The 15,620-nt window shown below is 44.9% G+C and overlaps 1 protein-coding gene across 6 annotated transcripts in view; it reads left to right on the top strand.

Annotated features, from left to right (window-relative positions):
* The window catches only part of USP42 (ubiquitin specific peptidase 42), a 34,811-nt gene that overhangs the window by 15,093 nt on the left and 4,098 nt on the right, over positions 1-15,620 (top strand). For 4 of the 6 annotated variants that reach the window (XM_060122394.1, XM_060122396.1, XM_060122395.1 and 1 more), the window contains 12 exons: positions 770-880; positions 2,563-2,665; positions 3,588-3,655; positions 4,336-4,406; positions 5,278-5,360; positions 7,614-7,725; positions 8,654-8,794; positions 8,981-9,081; positions 10,195-10,348; positions 11,253-11,969; positions 12,088-12,182; positions 13,889-15,346. In XM_060122394.1, coding sequence (XP_059978377.1) covers positions 770-880; positions 2,563-2,665; positions 3,588-3,655; positions 4,336-4,406; positions 5,278-5,360; positions 7,614-7,725; positions 8,654-8,794; positions 8,981-9,081; positions 10,195-10,348; positions 11,253-11,969; positions 12,088-12,182; positions 13,889-15,346 — 3,214 coding nt within the window. Of the gene's footprint in view, positions 1-769; positions 881-2,562; positions 2,666-3,587; positions 3,656-4,335; positions 4,407-5,236; positions 5,361-7,613; positions 7,726-8,653; positions 8,795-8,980; positions 9,082-10,194; positions 10,349-11,252; positions 11,970-12,087; positions 12,183-13,888; positions 15,347-15,620 lie in introns of those variants that run through there. The other 2 variants (XM_060122398.1, XM_060122399.1) reach the window with 2 other exon arrangements.

Raw genomic sequence — 15,620 nt, forward strand, 5'->3', positions numbered from 1 at the left:
AGGGAAACTATCTTGGCCTGGAGATTTCTATTCTGGGAGTTTTAAAATTGCAAATTTAATTTCCTTAATAAGTATAGCGCTATTGCAATTATTTTATATTGGGTGGGTTGTGGTAGTTTACTTCTTTTGAGGAATTGGTCCATTTTTCCAAAGTTGTCAAATTTATGTGTGTGAAGTTATTTATAGTATTCCCTTGTTATCCTTTTGATGTCTGCAGGGTTGATATCCTTGTTTTTGCTTCTGATATTGGTATTACTGTAAATTTCCCTTGCAACACTGCTTTAGCTGTGTCCCAAAACTTTTTTTTTAATTAATTAATTAATGTATTTATTTATGGCTGCGTTGGTTCTTCGTTGCTGCGCACGGGCTTTCTCTAGTTGTGGTGAGTGGGGGCTACTCTTTGTTGTGGTGTGCGGACTTCTCATTGCAGTGGCTTGTGTTTTTCGCAGATCACAGGCTCTAGGCACGCGGGCTTCAGTAGTTGTAGCATGCGGGCTCAGTAGTTGTGGCTCGTGGGCTCTAGAGCGCAAGCTCAGTAGTTGTGGTGCACAGGCTTAGTTGCTCCGCAGCATGTGGGATCTTCCCGGACCAGGGCTCAAACCCAGGCCCCCTGTATTGGGAGTGTGGAGTCTTAACCACTGCGCCACCAGGGAAGTCCTGTAACTGTTATTCTTATTTCAGGAGTGTGCCCGTTATTTATAATACCCCTTGATGTATATATAGAGTCATATTTTGCTAATTTGGAGGATTATCATCTGTTATCTTTCAGGTCATGCAGAAGGATTTTGTATGATGTGTACAATGCAGGCTCATATCACACAAGTGCTGAACCATCCTGGGGATGTTATTAAACCGATGTTTGTCATTAATGAGATGCGGCGTAAGTATCCTCTATAGTAGTTTATATTAGTATTTGTTAGCTAATTGGTCTTAATGGTCTAACTGGTAGATGATGAGCTCCTTGTGTATTACAACAAACAGCTTATTGTATATGTATATGTCTTTAATGAATAACAGGTTTTTAGTAAACTATTTACTATATAAACACATTTTGAAACCTAAAGTAAAAGATGACAATATAGTAAAGAAGGTGGTATTCAGTTTAATATATAAACACATTAAAAATTTTTAAAAACTCAATTTATTAATAAAATCATTGATAAGTTTTACAGTGTTTTTCTCAGATATTTGGATTTCTATGCTAATACTAACTCTAATATTGTCCCGCAGGTTTCTTTAGTTTTCAGTTAGTTTTAATTCAATGAATGAGTAGTACACTACACATAGTGATGGGAATTATCAAAATAAAGTTAATTATACTTTTAAAGAAAATTTTATACTCATAACTTAGCAAATTTGTGGATAAATTTCACTTTTTCTATACAATTTTTAAATGACTTTAAAATTTCCTCTTGAATTGTAATGATCCTGATAGGTCACATGAAATATTTTTATGCACTTTCTGTATGTTTTTTGCAGTAAGCTTTTACATCATCTTAATTAACTGAGTTGGAATAAAAAATGCTTGCGAATAAAACAAAAACCTAACTCTTACTCTGCTGTCTAGCTGGGTAATTATAGGGGTGGATAATTATACAGTGACAATTTATAATCTTTTTGCCTAAAAAGCTGCTGAAGATAAAGAGGTGTTATATTGGCCCTTGGTACTATTAACAGGCCAGAGTAGACAATGCAAAAATTTTTTAAACATTATAGGATCCTGGCAGAATTTTAGCCAGGGGTGATTTTGTTTGTTTAATTACGTGTATATATCACACACACACACACACACACACACACACACACACACACACACACACATACACATACGGCAGGCATGTCTAATATTTTTAAACTTAGTCTTTAAGAGAATGTCATTGTGTGTATATACATACATCCATGAACATACACCGCCTGCTAACTCCAAACATATATGGTTGAATAATGAAATTGTCATTTTTGTAGGTCAGAACTGGTAGAATATTGGCAATTTCATATGATTCAAGTTAATATATATTTATATATATTCATACACATTAAAATTCTATGTATATTGTTTATACTTTTGTGTTGTTTTTCATTATTATGTAATTTTGTCTTGCGGCTGTTTAGTCAATTAGAAATAGGACCAAGGTGATACTCAGTGGAGAATATAGTGTGTTCTCTAGGTTATTGGGATAGAATTTAGATAGGTTCACACATTTATGTTTTACATGGATTCTCTCAGGGAGATCTAGGGCCAGATTTAAGATGTGTGCACTGACATAACATTTGGGACAAATTTTTGAAACAGTACAGCCAAAGTTGAATTTATTCAGGTATCATTTTATTGCTGAAGACATAGAGTCTCTGGGCTCTCAGCAACTCTAGCCCATGTGGACTTTTAATGGTCTAAAGGGCCTGTCCTAGCTGTTCTCAGGGGAGCTTATTAATGCTGTTTCCTCATAAAATAATTATCGGGTATTTTCTAACCAACGTATTGACATAAGATGTAACTTTTGGGGGAGTACAGCCCCGCATGTCACGTGATGATAAAGCTGTGTCTTTACTCGAACTTTATAGGCATAGCTAGGCACTTCCGCTTTGGAAGCCAAGAAGATGCCCATGAATTCCTTCAGCACACTGTTGATGCTATGCAAAAAGCATGCTTGAATGGCAGCAACAAGTGAGTACACACAGCATCCGTCAACCCCCATTCCCACCCCCCGCCTACCTCGCTGGCTCACCAGAACTCAGTCTAGCCTTTTACGATGGGTGTGCAGAGCTCTCTTTCGGCCTCAACTTTTGACTTTGCGCTGCCTCTTCCTCCAGTGATTGGCATTATTTTCAAATGGTTGAAATTTTAAAAGGTGTGCTTACTATAATAATTTGGATTTAATTACAGATGTCAGGACATGAATATTGGTCTTGACATGATTTAATTTCTGGGTATCATCATCCCTCTGCAGGTCAAAACTAACCACTTCTCCTTTCTTGTGCCAACGTTTTCTGAGTTGATCTCTAGACTTTAAAATCTGTATTTGTTCCCTGTGTCTTTCTCATTCTGGTCACTTACCAGTTTCTGCAGTTTCTTCTTTAAAATCTAAATGTGGGCTCAAGAGGAAGATTGGAGAAACAATTAGATAACAAGTCCTAACCCACTTGTATTGCCTCAACACACCCAGCAAGTCTCCCATTCCCTTCCCACTGCCATCAGTACTGCCTCGCCCAGGCTATCCTTGTCAGTATGACAGTAGCTGCAGAACAGAGGAGAATGCTCTGTGTTCCCTGCCTTCGCCGGCAAGTCCTCACACTCGGTGTCACAGTCCTGCTTTAGGGTGACTTCCTCTTACTACTTGCTTCAGGGCCAGATTCCTGACTTAATTTTGAAGGCCCTTCTTAATACCAGGCTACCTCTTTTCCTGCCTCACCCCAAACCCTCACTGTGTTCTGATGAGGCAAGGCTATTCTCTGGCTGTCACACATACTGTGCAGCTCTGCTGTTTGAATTCTCGTTCTTTTATAGATGTACATGCTTTTAAAATCTGGTTATAGCCTCTGTCGTTCTTGTAGAACTCTTCTCTCATTTTACTGTTTGACTTTTTCAGATTAGACAGACACACCCAGGCTACCACACTCGTTTGCCAGATATTTGGAGGATACCTAAGATCTAGAGGTAAACTTCTGTTTAAAGGTTGATAAGTGTGATACAGTATGTGGTTTAAAAAATGCAAAGGATAGGAAAGGGTTAATAATGGAAAGTGTATCTCCCTTCCGGCCCAGACTCCCATCCCCCATCCTCAGAGGCAGCCCCTGTCCCATTCCAGTAGTTTCCTGTGCATGAGCAGACTGGCTTCTTTTCACATTGGAAACCTTTTTACATTTCAGCACATATAGGTCTAACAGAGTCTTTCACAGTTGCAGTAGTATTCCATTTATTTTAGTTCCCTATCAGGGAATTTTTAGATTGTTCCTAATTTTTGTTGTTGTTGTTACCATCAGTGCTTCATTGAACATCCCTGTATACACATGCCTTTATGTCCATGTAAAAGTGTATATACACAGGATAATTTTTTAGAATCTCCTTATCAAAGGGTGTGTTTATTTTGAACTTTGACTCTGCCGTGTCACTCTTCCAAGAGCCTATGCCAGTTTCCACTCCAGCCAGCGGTGAGTGTGCATCACATTAGTGCCTCTCACTGTGTAGTGGTAAAATGGTTTGCCCAATGTGATAGAGAAAAAAGTACCTTGTGTGTTTTATTTTGTGATAGTATTTATATGTTCTGTCATTTCAGTAGTTGGTATTGCCATGCTGATTATACTTGGCTTATCCTTTGCATTTTCTTTTTATTTCAGTCAAATGTTTAAATTGCAAAGGTGTGTCAGATACTTTTGATCCATATCTCGACATAACATTGGAAATAAAGGTAAGTTTGATAGTTGTTGTGGTGGTGAAGTTAAAAAAAGTCAGTCATACTTTATGTATGTATAGTTCACTTATAATTTAGACTACACTTGTTAGAGAATATAAATTGAAAATTTTAATAGGCTAGGACTTTATTTAGAGGAGATTATTTAAGCTTTGTATTAGGCATCATAAAAAACTTAAAACGTTTAATAATTTTATCACCCTTTGACTTTTCACTTAATCTTAATAAAACCAGATTCTGATGCCTATATTAGCCAAATTTAGGTGGTGGTTATTCTTTAGGTGCTGTTTTGCTTCTTGCATTTTCTAAACTCCTATTTTTTGTTGTCTTAAGCTTTTGTTTTTCTGATTACAAGTGTAATACACGCTAGTGACAAAAATGAGAAACATTGCAGAGACGTGTGAGATCCTATCCCTCAGAATGTACCCTTGTTAACAGCTTGATATAAACTGCTTGCAGAGTATTTGTTTACTGTTTATAAAAATGGGTGCATACCTTCAGTCTGTCTGGCCACTTCCTGTCTTCACTGCATTTTGCTTGGGCTTCTGTGTGTTGTGCTTCAGCCGATTTACATGCCTGACTCCTTGCTGGTAGATACTTCATTCGTTTCCAGCTTTACACTATTTTAAATAATGCTGCAGCAAGCAAGCTCTTCACATATTTTTGCTGACTTTAATCTGCTCTTTTTTTTAATGGGAGGGGAAATAGCTTGGTGTGTACATGTATTAATATAAAACTGAACGTCATAATGAAAGATTTTCTTTTTACATAAAAATTCACGTTTGCTTTTATACTTTCGAGTCATCTCTTTTCTTTTTCCTAACAAGCGGCAATGAGTGGTAATGTGGTGTTGGTGCTCTGTCCCCAGGCTGCCCAGAGCGTTAATAAGGCATTGGAGCAGTTTGTGAAGCCGGAACAGCTCGATGGAGAAAACTCGTACAAGTGCAGCAAGTATGATGGGTGACGCTGGAGGCCGCATGGGGGGCGGGGAGGCTTGGTTTGAAAGCGTTCGGTGTGTCTGCGTAACCCAGGGCTAGATTCCCGTTACCGTCTGGGAAGACCCTGGGTCTCTCTTTCCCAAGGGCCAGGGCACTCTGTGTCTCAGTGTTTACACTCTGCAGAGAAGTGCACTGAAGAATGGGAGATGGGGCCTCGCTCCTGGGGAGGTGGGTGGGAATGGAGAGGTAAGGTCAGTGCTGCCGCGTGTGAAGCTTGGCTGCGGCAGTGTGTGTGTCGAACAGCATCTACATGGACTCCCGTGTGTGAAAGGGTTGGGGTGGATGGGGAGTCACTTTCTCCCAGAGCAGTTCAGGGTCTCTCTTAACTGCTGGCTGTCTCCCAGGATTTGGGGCAGTATCTGCTAGAAACCTCGAATTTAAGTTATTCTTTAATGTTTCCCCAGCAAGTCAAGAGAGCCTATTTTTTTAAAGGGGGGCAGTGTCTTTTTCTTTCTTTCTTTCTTTCTTCCTTTCTTTCTTTCTTTCTTCCTTCCTTCCCTTTCCTTTCTTCCTTTCCTTTCTTTCTTTCTTTCTTTCTTTCTTTCTTTCTTCCTCCTTCCTTCCTTCCTTTCTCTTTCTTTCCTTCCTTCCTTCTTTCTTTCCTTCTTTCTTTCTTTCCTCCCTTTCCTTCTTTCTTTCTTTAAAGATTTATTCATTATTTATCTATTTAATTTATTTTTCGCTGTGTTGGGTCTTAGTTGCGGCATGCAGGATCTTTCATTGCAGCTCACAGGCTTCTCTCTAGTTGTGGCGTGTGGGTTTTCTCTAGCTGTGGCACACAGGCTCCAGGGCACGTGGGCTCCATAGTTGTGGCATGCAGGTTCCAGAGTGTATGAACTCTGTAGTTTGCGGCACGCGGGCTTTCTAGTTGAGGCGTGCGAGCTCAGTAGTTGTGGCGCGCGGGCTTAGTTGCCCTGCAGCATGTGGGATCTTAGTTCCCTGGCCAGGGATCGAACCCTCGTGCCCTGCATTGCAAGGCGGATTCTTTACCACTGGACCACCAGGGAAGTCCCAAGAGAGCCTATTTTAAGAAAGCCCTGTTTCATATGTTCTAAGTAGATTTTCATTTTAAGTCAGGTAATACAGGTAAGCGTTGTTATTGAATATAAGCAGACCTCAGGGATATCGCAGGTTTGGTTCCAGACCACCACAATAAAGCAAATCTTACAATAAAGTGAATCACATGAATTTTTTCATTTCCCGGTGCATAGAAAAGTTATGTCTATGCTATACTGTAGTCTAAGTGTGTAATAACATTATGTCTAAAAAACAATGTACAGACCTTCACTTAAAAATACTTACTGTTAAAAAATGCCAAAATAACTAGAATAGTAACATCAAAGATCACTGATCGGGCTTCCCTGGTGGCGCAGTGGTTGGGAGTCCACCTGCCGGTGCAGGGGACGCGGGTTCGTGCCCCGGTCCGGGAAGATCCCACATGCCGTGGAGTGGCTGGGCCCGTGAGCCATGGCCGCTGAGCCTGTGCGTCCGGAGCCTGTGCTCCGCAACGGGAGAGGCCACAACAGTGAGAGGCCCGCGTACCGCAAAAAAAGAAAAAAAAGTCACTGATCACAGGTCACCATAACAAATATAATAATAATGAAAAAGCTTGAAATATTGCAAGAATTACCGAAATGTGACACAGAGACACGAAGTAAGCAAATGCTTTTGGAAAAACGATGCCAGTAGACTTGCTCCATGCAGGGTTGCCACAGACCTTCAGTTTGTGAAAAATGGAATATCTGCAGAGGGTAATAACATGAGGTGTGCCTGGGTTCATTTTGTTGGGGGAGACGGCTCCCTTTCCTCCCACGACCATAGGGATTTCTCCTTTGTTTTAAACTTCATGGACATTTCTAGTCTTTACTTTCTTCCTTTTGTATCTGGGCTTAGTTTTCACAGTATTATACCAGCCAGTTTTTCAGTTTGTTTTCCATTGAGAGAAACTTATGTTAATCTAATTTTTAAAATACCAGTGACCTGTCATACCTGACATTTCAGAACTGTCCTTTTTCTTTCATGCTAATTAAGCAGTTTCCCCCATACTTTAAATTTTAATATTTTCACTGTTGTTTGAAAAGGGTGGTATTTCTCATCTCATAGCCTTCTTTTGGAAACTTAATTTAGAATGTTTCAGAGGAATAACAAGGGAAAGATTAAAAAAAAACATATTAATCTTAAACATCTGTTTCTGTTTTTTTCCAAGGTGTAAAAATATGGTTCCAGCTTCGAAGAGGTTCACTATACACAGATCTTCTAATGTTCTCACACTTTCTCTGAAACGTTTTGCAAATTTTACTGGTGGAAAAATTGCTAAGGTATGTAGATAATATTATTATTTTTTTTTTTTTAACATCTTTATTGGGGTATAATTGCTTTACAATGGTGTGTTAGTTTCTCCTTTATAACAAAGTGAATCAGTTATACATATACATATGTTCCCATATCTCTTCCCTTGTAGATAATATTATTAATAACCGTTTATGTTTAGCCTTTCAGGGCTTAAGTGTCAGTAACTAAATTGAACCGTTTTATTATCTGATTTTCTAAGTTCTTCCAGCACTTGGTAGTAGAAAAAAAATGTCGAAGAATTGAGCTAGTAGTTTGGTATGTGTGTTTATGAGCGTATGTGTTTTTTCTGTATCCTTTAGCTGGCTAGACTTTCTGAAGATAAATTGATGATTATTATCTTCATTTGGGCTTCACAGTCAGTGCAGGTGACGAGTGGCTGCAGGGAGTGAGCTTGTGTCATTTGAATCCAAAGAGGGTTCCCAGTCACATCCTGCCATTCTTTCGTCAGAGCTTATTTTTATTCATTTGTTTTCTGACTGGTAGTATACTGAATTTTCCTATCGTCTTCCCACTTTCTGAAGATTGAAAGTGGTCAGAAATCTAGTAACATGCAAAAGAAATCTGTTCCCGAACTGTTAAAAATAAAAATAAGACTGTCTGGACGCTCAAATCCAGGTTGTGATTGTTACTGTCTCCTTCGATGGACTTGGAGAATTCACTTACTGTGGATCCTTACTTGTTTAAAGGAAATAAAGAATACAGTGGGATTGCATTAAACACACTGAGGTTCAGGTGTGCTCCAGGTTGATTCTGTCTTTTGAAACGAGGTTCAGTGTGCTGGTTTTCTGCCAGAACGCAGGGCACAGTGCTCTGGGGTCTCCTGTGCCCGTGCACATGGGATGACCTGCACCTTCAGAAATGACGTTCCTTTTTCCTCTTTCCATTCCTGTGTAGGATGTGAAATACCCTGAGTATCTTGATATTCGACCGTATATGTCTCAGCCGAACGGAGAACCGATCATTTATGATTTGTATGCAGTACTGGTACACACTGGTTTTAATTGCCATGCTGGCCATTACTTCTGCTACATAAAAGTAAGCTCTGTGGATTTTGCTAATAACTATTTTTACAATACACTGGAAGACAGCCCTGGCATTTTGGGGAGGAAAGGTGGGGCTCTTACAGGTAAAATGTGAAAGCCCATTTTCCTTACATCTCTGGATTGGTGTTCCCTATTTACCTAATTGTATCTAATATCTCTTTTATTGGCTGTTTTGCAGGCTAGCAATGACCTCTGGTACCAAATGAATGACTCCATCGTATCTATCAGTGATATTAGATCGGTACTCAGTCAACAAGCTTATGTTCTCTTTTATATCAGGTATTGTCAGGAAAGCAAATTTTCATCTTTTCTGTTATGTCATCTCTCTTCCTCTCATCAACATATTTAAATTCAATATTGTTTGTTTAAACAGCATCTCGATGGTGGGGAGAGTAAGGAAGGTGGTATTCAGTATGGATCATGAGCTTGCTTTAGCTCCCAGCTCTTTGGCAGGTTAATAAAGAAACGTGCAGAAGAAAGGGAAGGTGGCAGTCTCAGAGGGTGGGCTTCTGCTGCTGCTGGCAAACCGGGTGGGCCAGCGGGCCTGGGAGGCAGTGAGCGGAGGCCTGGAGAAGGGGACTCTTGAGTACCTGGGTGTGGTCACCTCTCAACCACTGAGCACAGGCAGCCAGCCACCTCCCTGGGCCAGGCCTGGGCCAGCACCAGCACCCCTGCTGCTGCTGGATATTCTGACTTGCTAGTTCCATTTCTGGAAATGTAGGGCCTTGGAACAATCTGATGTGTGCTCCAGTGCATTCATTTGTAGTAGCTGGAAATTAAGAACATCATGAAATTTCCATCAATAGCAGAAGATCATATAAATTATAGCATATCCATATGATGAAACACAATGCAGCTGTTAAAAGTGATTTTCATAAAGCTTTTTAAAATGATATGAGAGAGTGCTCCACATAAGGAGGATAAGCAGTTTGAAGTTTTACACACTGATACTGAAGAAATCAGTACAGGCTAAAGCCTGGAGGAAAATCCACTAAATCTGAATAGTAGACGCCTCAAAGCAGTGAGGGGAGGCAAAGTGTTTTTGTTTGTTTCTAACTTTTCAGGATATTACAGATTTTTCTACAATGGTATGTATTTATAATTAGAAAAATAGAAATAAAAAAGAAAAGAAAAATAGCTTTCAAAAAATTAAAAAGTAAAGAACAGTAGCTTTCAGATAGTGGCATCCTCAGAATACACAGTTCACAATACCATTTGCCCAGTGACCTGTTATCTCCCGATCTGAGCACCCGGCGTTGGCCTGGACTTGATGGGGACCCTGCGTGTAGCTCTGCACATCATGTCACCTGTTACCTGAGGGTGGGGTGTACGTGAGTCTCTTTTGGGGAGATGTCCCATATCACCTTGAGCACTGTCACTCTCTGTCCCCAGGTCCCACGATGTGAAAATAGGAGGTGAACTTACTCATTCCGCCCATAGCCCTGGCCAGTCCTCTCCCCAGCCGGTGATCAGCCAGCGGGTTGTCAGCAACACACAGGCAGCATCCGGGTTCATCGGACCACAGCTTCCTTCTCACATGATGAAGGTAACGTTCCACGGGTAGAATGTCATCTTTATGTTCATCTTTCCAGCCCTCTAGTTAACACTGCAGTGGTTGTCATGACCTCATCTACAACTGAATTTCTTGTCCAAAGAGTTTATTCAAGCTGTTGATTATATTTCAAATATACAGAAAATCTCCAAGTATGAACATAATGATCAAGAAGAAAGTCTGGTGTAAGTCTATTTAGACGCTCGAGATTTTAGCTCCCACCTTGGACTTCCGTTCACTTAATGGATTAAATATTTGGGGATTCTTGATCAATGCTGGCCTCCAGGAAAGTGATGCTTTTACAGAAAGAACACTTCAGTCGTATCCGTTTAGCCCTTTCAGGAGTTTGGCATTTTCTCTGTGCCGTCCGGCTGGGTCTGATCACACTCCCTCATGGTTTCTCAGGGGGAATGGAAGGTATGCCTGGTTCGTGTGAAGCTCTGAGTCCTCAGTGGAGGCCTGGCTTTTTGTTTGACGTAGGTGTTGAGATTGTGGACATGTTGGACTTGTTGGAATAGCCTGTATACACCTTGGAATAATCCTTTCACCTGTGCCATAGTGTCATAACAGCCTTCAGTTTGATAGGGAGTCACAGATTCAGTGCCTTAGGGAGCTGGACAGGCAGCAGGTCCTGCCCTGGGCTCTGCCTGAGTGAGACCTCAGGACACGGCCAACTGGAGAGCACATGCCCTGTGTGGAGGGGCCACTGCTGTTGCTTTTTCCAGAAAGGTTTGTGGTGGGCAGGCCCGCAGGAGAGGGGGAGGGCTTTCTAGGTGCGTGAAACTTGTTATTCACAAAAGAAAAAGATAACCGAAGTGGGAGAGGCCCACGGCCTCAGGTTTCTGAGTTTGCGACTGTTTCTGGAGCTCTCAACTGGCTGTGGTCTGCTTGTTTCCAGAACCCACCTCATCTAAACGGGACAGGACCCTTGAAGGAAATGCCGAGCAGCTCCATGGCAAGTCCTAACGGGAATTCCAGTGTCAGTAGGACTGGCCCTGTTAACGCCTCGACATCTGTTCAGGACTGGCCGGTTAACAGGCCCTCAGTTATTCCAGAACATCCCAAGAAACAGAAAATCACGATCAGTATTCACAGCAAGTTACCTGTGCAGAAAATGCAGCCACAGCCTACTCTCCACAGCAGCTCTTCGGAGAGCGCTAACAAGCCCGCCCCCTCCTCTACCATTACGACTTCTACTGCAATACAGTCTACCTCGAGTGCCCCCGTGATGCCCGCGTCTAGTAAGGTAACGAAGCAGATCGCCCTGAGGGAGTCCTGCCCTGAGCCTGTGACGAACGGCAGGTCCAAGCTGAGCTCCGGCGTGCTGGTCCCCTACGGCGCTGAGTCGTCCGAAGAGTCCGACGAGGAGGCGAAGGGCCTCGGCAAGGAGAACAGTCTCCGTCCCACCGAGAGCGCGCGCGCCCCTGCTCCGCTTGCCGAAGATGTCGGGGCCTCTCCGCACGAGCTCCGAGAGCCCGTGGCTCTAAATGGTGCTACCAGTACGGACAGTGACCCGAAAGAAAACAGCCTACCCTCGGGTGCTGCCAGCTGCCACGTCCAGCCTGCCCTACACTCAGAAAACCCCTTTTCTAAGGCAAACAGTCTCCCTGGGAAGGTGAGTGCGCATCGGCCGGGGCTGGGGCGGCCTTTGCTTCCACCCTTGTGTCCGCGGGTCACGTGGCTGGGTTTCAGGTGGCCCCCAGAGTTGAAATCTCTCTGTTTTTTTATGGTAGTTGATGCCTGCTCCTTTGCCACTTCTCCCAGAAGACAAAATCTTAGAGACCTTCAAACTCGGCAGCAAAGGGAAAGGCTCCACAGATGAGATGAGGTAGGATACGGTCCCAAGGCCGTGGGATGCGGGCCGGGGAGTCACAGCAGGGCCTGTGGGTGCGGCCGCTCTGGAAGTCTTAGGGTGAACCTTTTGGACCCTGGAATGATTTGAATAACGATCTGTTGAACTCATTCATGTTCCTTTTAAGAAAGTAAACACGTACAGGGTCTGTTAGTCCAGCTGACGCCCGCCCCCCCCCCCCGCAGCACCCCTCCTCTCTGGGGCCCCTCCTCTCTGGGGCCCCTCCTCAGCCCCCGGCTGGGCCTCCCGCCGGCACCGTCCCACTCAGCCCCCCGTGTGACAGGCACCTGAGGAGGTGTGAAGGGGTGGCGCAGGGCTTCTCGACTGTCCAATAGCGAAGCCTTGGTTTTGCTCCCTTTAGAATTCTGAAATTAAATTCCTAGTTAAGATCGTCTGTCTCCACACTTAAAAAAAAAAGAAGTCAGTGCATTGACCTCAACGTCATGTGATGGGAGTAGAAGGAAGGGTCAGAGGCAGTGGCGTGTCGCCACGTGAACAGCCCGGGAGACGGTGCCACCGCAGGACGCGGGGTGGGCCAGCAGCTTGGCGCCACGCACAGGTCGCATCACGCACGTCAGCGCCGTGACGTCCTCCTGGTAGACGACTTCTGGCCAAGCTCTGACCAACCTGAGATCAACACCCTAGTGGTGTCTGTGAAATGGCCAGTAATAGAGCCGGGGTTTTCACCCACGTGAACGTTGGGACATGAGCTGTTCTGTGGGACCGCCTGCCTCACCCCCACCCACTGGTGCTGGTGAGGCTCCCCCATCGTGGGGCTAACCCAAAAATGCACCCCACATTTCAGAAGGGCCCTGCGGGGGGCGTGCTCTCACCAAGAACCACTGTTAGGAATGCTCAGAAGAACGAGCAAAGAGCACGCACTCCCAGTTGACCCTGGGCACTTGAACACTCAGTCCCTGGCAGGATAGCTGTCCTCCTTTCTCTGTCCTTGTCCGGCTTAGTTGGTCTTCAAATGTAATGTGTGCGAGAATTGTGACAGGTGATTGTGTAAGCAGTCAGTCCCCAGCTACGCACGTTTCCTAACCTCACGTGCAGCCTTGAACACGTCACTGCCACGCTCTAGATCACACGTGTCTTCTCTCTCCCAGATATTTTCCCGCTGCAGAGCGGGCCTGCTTTAGGGTTTTTCTTGCTTTCTGGCAGCTTTCATTAACTTCGAGACTCCATCAGAAGCAAGGCAGAGTTCTTTTACTACAGAAAGTGTTTCTAAAGCCTCAGTGATTCCTCACAATTTGCAGGTAATTCAGGGAGCTCTTGGCTGTGTCTGGAGGTAGCTACTCTAGCTCCGAGGCTCCAGGAAAATTCAGAGAAAAGGGATCCAGAGGAAAAGTAAGAGCCCCATCGTTACTTGACTTTTCTGATGGTTCGGACTTGGTTATTAAGAAGAATTAGAAGTATATCTGAAAACAGAAGGCGCCTAGAATTGCGGAATTATTATTGCTGAAAAATGGGGTAGGCTTGATACAAATTTTTACATTTTTATTTAATGAGAAAATTTGAAGTTTCCAAAAATGATAAGCCCAGTTTTAGGTTTAAACCAGATGTAGTAACGCCATAAAATATTTAGTAAATGAACGATTTGAAGTGTTTGTCCCTGTAAGCCAGGAAGCAAACAAGTAAATGGCTGATTTCTTTCTTTCTTTCTTTCGGTGGGGCTGCAGTACAACTGGGACAGAGGAGAGGCCTCCGCAGGACCCCGAGGCTGAGCTGGAGGCTGGCAGCTCCGCTCCCGATTCCCGTGAAAACCTAGAGCTGGTCATGAGCCTTAGCAGCAAATTCAAGAAGGTTTTGTTGCCCTCAGACGCCAGCATCAAACCTACCAAAGAAGAAGTCTCTGAAAACATTTTGGCAAAACCCGAGGAGGCTTTGCCGAGTATCAACACCTTTTGTAACACCAACAAGGATACCCTCGGGGGTGACCAGCTTCCTAAACCGTGTGACCCAGGGAATTTAACAAACGATCAGAGCAAACCGTCCCAGGACGTGAAAGGGACGTCACCAGAGCGTCCCCAGGACCCGGCGGCAGCAGAAGCTGCGGGGAGGCTGAGCCCGAGCCCCTTGTCAGGTACCGAGGGCGACTGTGAGCCTGAGCCCTTGGGTCACAGCAGTCGGGACAGAGGCACGGATGTGGAGGGTCCCCCTAAAAGCACAGGGGTGTCCGCAGATGGGGTGCCCTCTCCGCAATTAGACAGGATCGCAGAAAACCGTCCAGAGGGGGTCCCCGAGCAAAGTAACGGTGAGAGAGGTGAAGACAGTAAGGCCGGGCAGAAGGTCCAGGAGGCTTGTGCAGTGCAGGAAAAAACCAGCAGCCTCAGAAAGGTTGACCGAGGACATTACCGCAGCCGAAAAGACCGATCGTCCAGCGGCGAGCACGCGCGGGACAGCAGGAGCGGGACGGAGGAGCAGCCTCGCCGGAGGCGACCCCACCATGAGTGGAAGCGGTGCCGGTCCGAGCGGCCCGAGCCCTGCGCCGCGGCCCCGCACGCCCCCTGCCCCGGATCCCTGGCCAGGTCCGGCCACCCGCGCTCCCGGAGCATGGGGGCCCCCGACCAGGAGTGGGGCCGCTACCACCACGCTGAGGCCGAGCACGCCTGGGCCCGGGAGAACTACCCGGACGGGATGCGCTGGGGGCGGTTCAGGTACCACCACAACAGGTACGCCTCGTACCCGGCCCGTGAGCCGTGGGAGTGGAGGCCCCTCCACGGCGAGCGAGAGTACGACCGAGCCGGGCCCTACAGCGGCCGGCCCCACAAGGACCACTACAGAGGCCGGAAGGGCCACGAGCCAGTGGCCAAAGAGAGGGACCGGCACCGCATCAGCAGCCCCGGGGCGGGCCCGGCCCACACGCCCCCTCCACACCCTGCTGACAAGTACGCGCACGACAAGGCTGCACTGGGGGCTGAAGACAGAGGCTGTGACCTCGCCGGTCAGTTTCACGAACACAAAAACATCAAGTCACGAAAACGGAGGTACAGTAGTGTAGGGGATAAAGACAGCCATGTAGAAAAGAAAGCCTGGAGAAGCTTACAAAAGGATCCTTTAGAGGAGCCTAAAGTGAAGAAGCACAAAAAATCAAAGAAAAAGAAATCCAAGGACAAACACCGAGAGCGGAATTCCAGGTGAGGGTGTGTGTGCTTGGTGACATGTGAAGGGCTGTGTCCTGTGTATGTGACTCTGATTTGTACTTTTTATCCCTGTGGGTTTTGGACTTCCCTGTTTTTATAGATTCCTATAACTTAGCTCTGTGTTAAGCTGGATCTTATTTCATGGTATTTTAAAATGCCCGAAAACCATCTTTTAAGATGATGTTGCCGTTTTCAGTTAGTGCTTTTTAACTTCTAGGAGTAAGTGTGCAGTGTTTGGTAGATAGATAAAACTTGGGATGTTTTGACT

The sequence above is a fragment of the Lagenorhynchus albirostris genome, chromosome 15 (genome assembly GCF_949774975.1).
Source record: "Lagenorhynchus albirostris chromosome 15, mLagAlb1.1, whole genome shotgun sequence".
NCBI lineage: Eukaryota > Metazoa > Chordata > Mammalia > Artiodactyla > Delphinidae > Lagenorhynchus > Lagenorhynchus albirostris.